General features: G+C 30.4%; 1 protein-coding gene across 1 annotated transcript; it reads right to left on the minus strand.

Annotated features, from left to right (window-relative positions):
• Positions 1–5,333: 5,333 nt before the first annotated feature.
• LOC135955532 (uncharacterized) lies at positions 5,334–5,953 on the minus strand. Its single transcript, XM_065505879.1, has 2 exons — positions 5,881–5,953; positions 5,334–5,791 (listed from the first exon to the last, which is right to left on the minus strand). The coding sequence occupies exons 1-2, from the start codon at positions 5,951–5,953 to the stop codon at positions 5,334–5,336; spliced, it is 531 nt and encodes a 176-aa protein (XP_065361951.1).
• Positions 5,954–6,255: the final 302 nt, after the last annotated feature.

The raw sequence follows: 6,255 nt of genomic DNA on the forward strand, positions 1-6,255 counted from the left end.
TATATTTTTAGTATGCAGATTGATAAAAATGTATATTTACTGCAATTGACGGCTAATATAGTAGCAATTGTAAACCCTGTTAAATAAAAAATAAAATTTATTTGACAAAAATTCTAAATTTAAACTTTCTTCATTTTGTTGTTATTTTAAGTGTTTGACATTATGTTTGCTGGGTAGCTCTCTCACCAAATATCTTCATTTTTATTTTTGAACATCACTGGCTTAGATGTGCAAGCTTTGTGTATTTTGTTTTTTTTTGTGTTTTGTTTCTTTTGGCGTTGTTGTTGTTTTTTATACAACTAAACTTTTGTTTGGTTGTGTGTTGGTTTTTTTGACAAAAAATCAACAAATCGTATGTTTGAATGTGCATGCTTTGCGTATTTTGTTTTTCTTTTGTGTTTTGTTTCTTTTGGCGTTGTTGTTGTTTTTTATACAATTAAACGTATGTTTGGATGTGTGTTGGTTTCATTGCCTTGCGTATTTTGTTTTTGTTTTTTCTTTTGGTGTTTTGTTTCGTTTGGCGTTGTTGTTGTTTTTTGTGTTCTTGATAAATTTAGGATGCTGTACGCTGAAAGTGGGCAATGTACATACATCAGTGATGTTCAAAAATAAAAATGAAGATATTTGGTGAGAGAGCTACCCAGCAAACATAATGTCAAACACTTAAAATAATAACAAAATGAAGAAAGTTTAAATTTAGAATTTTTGTCAAATAAAACCAATTTATTAAATGAATATAATTTAAATTTTAAGTAAATGAAAGAATATACATTATACGGCCGAAATACTCGCAAATTTTTTATTTATTTTTAACTTTGTTTTTTTTGTGTTCAATTGTAATTGAAACGCGTGTGTTTGCTATGCTTCATCCAAAAACCAACCAACAACAATGCTTATTGAATTTCTGAAAAAATGAGACATTTATTACGCTCTTTAAAAGAGCGTAACAAATGTGTTTAAATTTTTCAAACAATTGTTGTATGGCGTGAACATCGCTGACATACATACATATATACTAATTATAAAAAATAATAATGCATCCACAACAAATGTGAAGGGTATATAAGATTCGGCATAGCCGAATATAGCACTCTTACTTGTTTTATATTTGTTTTAGAAAGAAGAGGTTTCTTACGAACTGTGTATACCTTTAAATTATGGGTGTGCAGGAAGTTCCTTATAGTTTGTGGAGTCACATCGACTATTTCGGACTTTTTTAACTCATTTGCTATTTTAACAGCGGAAATTTTCGGGTCTTTTTTCACAAAATTAAGTATTTTCCTTTCAACTTGAGCACTGTTAATTTTTTTTTGGGCGGCCACCTCCACTAGGTCTTTCCAAAGATCCATTTGTTGTATATTAGTGCTTAAAAAATATATATATTTTTTTACTTAATTAATATAAGTTTCTGATAACCATATTGATATAAATTAATAACAGGTACATAATTAATTATAACCATATATGTATTTTTACTCAAAATAATTGTTTAAATCTTAATTACTTTGGAATTATTTTTTATTGAAGTAAAAACAAAAACAATTAAAGTGGCACCACTGAATTATAAATCAGCTGTTTACTTTGCAGTTGCCGTCTTAAAAAAAATTCTGTAGCTGCCACAGGACTGCAACTGCAGCCAGCAGCATTTGTATTCGTGAAGTCGTGTAGCCTGCTGTCTTCAATGTGTTTAAAGACCTAATTAGTTTGTACGTTCCGTTCTGTAACGAATCAGCTGTTTTGTTTTGAGCTTAGGAGAAGTTGTGTATGTCGTTAGTTTTTCTGTAACACTGCCGTTCTGTTGCGGATGAATCTGTTGAAAACAGAATTTCATCCGCAACGTTAAGTGACAGTTCGAAACAGCTGATATCATATACAGAAAAAAATTAAAACAATTGCAATACAGTGATGTAAACGTATTAAAAAAGAAAGAATTAAAAATATAAATAGACGAAATTATTATTATTATTATGTAAAATTTGTAACTCTACATATGTATATACTCCAATATTATTATCAGACATAGAATAAAATTTAGGTTTAAAAGTAATTTATAAATTTATTGAAGCATTATAAATTACTAAAATATTCTGCCGTTGGAATTATCAAAAAACACTGCAAATTGTGCCAAAGTAAATAAGGTGGCACCACTGATCGAAAAAAACTGCTCAAAAGCATTTGTGTTATAAAAAGTTTTGTTTATATTAAATTTCTTATTCTTTAAAAAGTTCGGTTTCTTATTCAAAAGTTCATCCTTAGGAAAAAGTAAAGTTGTCGCTGATTATTTCCACCGCAATGGAAAACTTATAATTTTAGTACAAGAAAATGATTTATTGTACAATAAATTTAATAAATGCTACAAATTGCCAGACAAAAAGCGGGCGGTTTGGTCAAAAATAGCAAATGAAATGGGAATAACAGGTGAGTATGTCATACACAGAACAAATATATTTCTAACCAATACTTATTTTTAGACGAATGTTGCAGGAATAGATGGTCGTCGCTAAGAGATCGTTATGTAAACGAAAAAAAAAACTAAAAGTCTCTATCTGGCAGTGGTGCATCTTTCTGTCATCGCTGGAACAGTTGGGATTCTTGGCACCTCATATACTTCCTCGCCCGTAAGTACATAATTTAGTTAGCAAACTATATACAATATGCACAAATTGTTTGTTATAGTACCACGTACCAACATGTTGCAACATCTTCATGAGCATATTATAATTATGTTTTCAGTACAGCGACCTTTCGGCCGGGAACTTTTTAATCCGGGGCGCTTCGCCCCTGTATATTAAAATGGTGTGAAGTACTTACTGTCATATATGTGTATTTATGATAGGTATTTTGAAGGTCTAGTAACCATATTTATACCCTACACCACCATAGTGGGGAGGGCATATTGGGTTAGTGCCGATGTTTGTAATATTGTCCTGACACCCACCTTAAAGTATACCAATCTGATCAGGACCACTTTCTGAGTCGATTAAGCGATGTCCGTATGTCCGTCCATGTAAAAATCAAAATATAGGTCGCAATTTTGAAGATAATTCGACAAAATTTGGCACAAACTTTTATGTTGCCCCAAGGAATAAACAACTAAGTTTGATATACAGTAGCGAGCATAAAAAATACAACGCTATGCTATGTGATCTTCAACTGTATTATTTTTCTTATAACTGAATCCAATTCTCCCCATCTGATATTTTTATATTCTTTGTGGTCATAGTCACTTATTGTATGACATGTTCAATATTTTTGTACGTAAGGATAATTATAAAATTTTTAGTAAAATCTGTGGTAAATTTTTGATAGTAAAAAAAAATTCAACTTTAAGAAATTGAGTAGATTTGTAAATTTTTTAAAAAATAATTATTTAACATGGCTAGGAGATTCTATGTACATATGTTATATTTTTGAAATGGGAACACAAACGAAGAAATAGGATAGTTTTAAAAATTTAACATACCCGAGGTGTCCTACTTTGGGGATCCCAGGCCATGCCCCTAATAGACCAAATTGAACACTTAAACTGCACAACACTTTCTCTTTGCGCATGCCAAATTGAATTCAAATCGGACTAACCGTTTAGAAGTTACAGATTCATTTCCCTTTTTTGTTTTTCTATACCACTGTGCGTTGCGTTTTTTATGCTCGGTACTGTATACGAAAATCGTCCCACCAGTGACGGTTGGTCCATTATTAGTCATAGCTCCCGCATAAGGCCCATTTCCGAAAATCACGAGCAAAATTATCTTAAAAATGTTGGTATTGAAATAAGATTCAATTGGGGTATCAAACGGTCTGCTATTAGGTAGTATTGTCATAATGTCCTAAAATATTATTTTAGTTTAATCAAATTATTGTTGTGCTGCAAGCAAAAAAAGTGTTATTTTATGACAAAATAATAAACATAGGTGACATTTACACTTTGATTTAAAGGCATGTTGTTTTTTGTTTTCCTTTTAAAACCCCTACGAAAATCCCCTAGCATTTATACGATGGCTTTTTCGTCAACCATGTTTACCTTTTATTTGCATCTAATCGTATCAACAACCAATCAGAAAAGAGATCAAAGAGGAATATCAAAAAAAGTCTTGAAAAACAGAAAACTTGCCTTTTGTTTATACGTCACAATTTGTTAGTACAAAAAATAAAACATGATTTTTAGTCATAATGTAAATGCCCCCATAGCTCAAAAAGTCTTATTAGTTTAGAACTTTTTTGTTTGAAACAAAACAAAAATTTGTTTAAACTAAAATAATATTTTAGGACATTATGACAATACGACCTAATAAGCAGACCCTTTGAATCCCCCAAATATAAATAAAATTATAATATGGCTTATTTGGCCACTTTGAAACACTAATAGTTTATAATGTTTAATTTTACCATTTGCAGAGTACGGTCAACTACAAATATATTTCAAGGAAATAAATCTGTCTCTAGTAACAACATCACTGTGACTCAACAATCAGTTCGATCACTTTCGTCAGATGTGCAAATTGATAGAGTCTGAAGAATCAATTTTAAATTTGTCAGCTCGAGAAATAGATTCAGAAACAGTAAAACAACAAAAGAACAAAAAAGGGAATGATGTTAATGATTCTGATGAAATATTTTTAGAAGCAGTAGATGTTTTCAAAAAATTTTGTAAATCTAAAGAAGAAAAATCGAAAGAAAAAGATCATGATCCCATTTATGCCTTCGGCAAAATGGTAATAGCAACAATAAATTCGTTTGGTAAAAATAAGCAAACTGAAGCCATGAGCAAGATCACGGACTTGCTAATGAAATTAGAATGATAATGACATCCTTTATTGAAAATTTATTTTGCAACTGAGAAATATTGATGTGATAAACATTTTTAAATGTTAATTTAATAAATTAATATATTCATTTATTTTTAAATGAAGTTTTTATAGAATTTATGCTTACTTTAAACATTTTTATTAAAAGTAAAAATAAATTTATTAACAAATAAACAAGCCTGAAGAGAACTATTGATTTATAATACATATATGTTAATGATAGAATAAAAAAAAACTTTTATTAATTAATTTTTTATACAATAGATACGATACTTAGGTATCTATTGAATACAAAATTAATTAATAAAAGTTTTTTTTATTTATAAAAATATAAAAATGTCATTTATTAAATTTGCATGTAGTAAGTATACATAAGTTAATTATTGAAATTATAAGTAAATAAGCTCTCAACTATCGAATAATATTCTGATTTGCAATTGCCCCCTCATTACCAAAAAAAATCGGCCAATGTATTTCTTAACTGCATTGCGTTATCTGTTGATCTGCGAATATGAGTTGACATTGACCTTAGTTGATGACCTCCATTAGACTACGCCATTCGCCTTCATGTATATTGCCATCCTCCTCTTCATGATCAACAAAATGAATTGTACAATAAAATCGTTCTTGATCATTTAACATAATAAAATTATGTAATGCAATACAGGCCAAAACTATAATCTCGCTGTTGTCAGGAGAACATTCTAAAGTTGTTAGAAGTATTCTCCAACGGGCTGCTAAGATTCCAAAAGCATTTTCAATTACCCGACGTGCTCGTGACAGACGATAGTTAAAAACAGTCTTTGTTCTATCTAAATTAGTTCCCGGATATGGACGCATTAAATTTGACCTTAAAGGAAATGCAGCGTCTCCTATAAAGTAATGCGGAAATTGCGAAGTGGATGTGACAGACAACGGTTTACTTAGCGGTACTGGAACTTCATTGTTTAAAACAGATTCTCCAAATGGACACATACGAAAAATTCCTGTGAATGGAAAGGAATGTTAAGTAAAATTCTGAATTTTATAAATAATTTGTTGCACTTTAATATAAAATTAAATGAATTCTACTTACCTCCATCACTTTGACTGTCATAGCTTCCTACGCTTGCAGCTATAAACGGATACTTGGCATCGCAAACAGCCATCAATACAATGCTAAAATACTTTTTATAATTGTAAAACATTGATCCTGATTTAGATGGACATTTTATTGCTACATGTTTCCCATCAACTGCTACGCAATTAGGAATATTCCACATCCTATTGAAGTCCTTCTCAATATCCGTATATTGGGAAGTGGTGGGTTCACTTACATAAATCGGAGATAGTAATCTCCATATTACGTCACATGTCTCCAATACAATGTTCCGAATTGTAGTTTTTCCTAATTTATAGCTCCATGCAATCGATTGGATGGAATTCCCATGTGCTAAATAACTACATACAA

This window comes from Calliphora vicina, chromosome 3 (assembly GCF_958450345.1).
Source record: "Calliphora vicina chromosome 3, idCalVici1.1, whole genome shotgun sequence".
Lineage (NCBI taxonomy): Eukaryota > Metazoa > Arthropoda > Insecta > Diptera > Calliphoridae > Calliphora > Calliphora vicina.

Excerpts from the sequence above, each read along its gene's own strand:
- LOC135955532 (XM_065505879.1), bottom strand. The coding sequence starts at position 5,953 with ATGGCTGTTTGCGATGCCAAGTATCCGTTTATAGCTGCAAGCGTAGGA. Across the intron at positions 5,792-5,880 it reads TGACAGTCAAAGTGATGGAG|GAATTTTTCGTATGTGTCCA; the intron begins GTAAGTAGAATT and ends TTCCATTCACAG.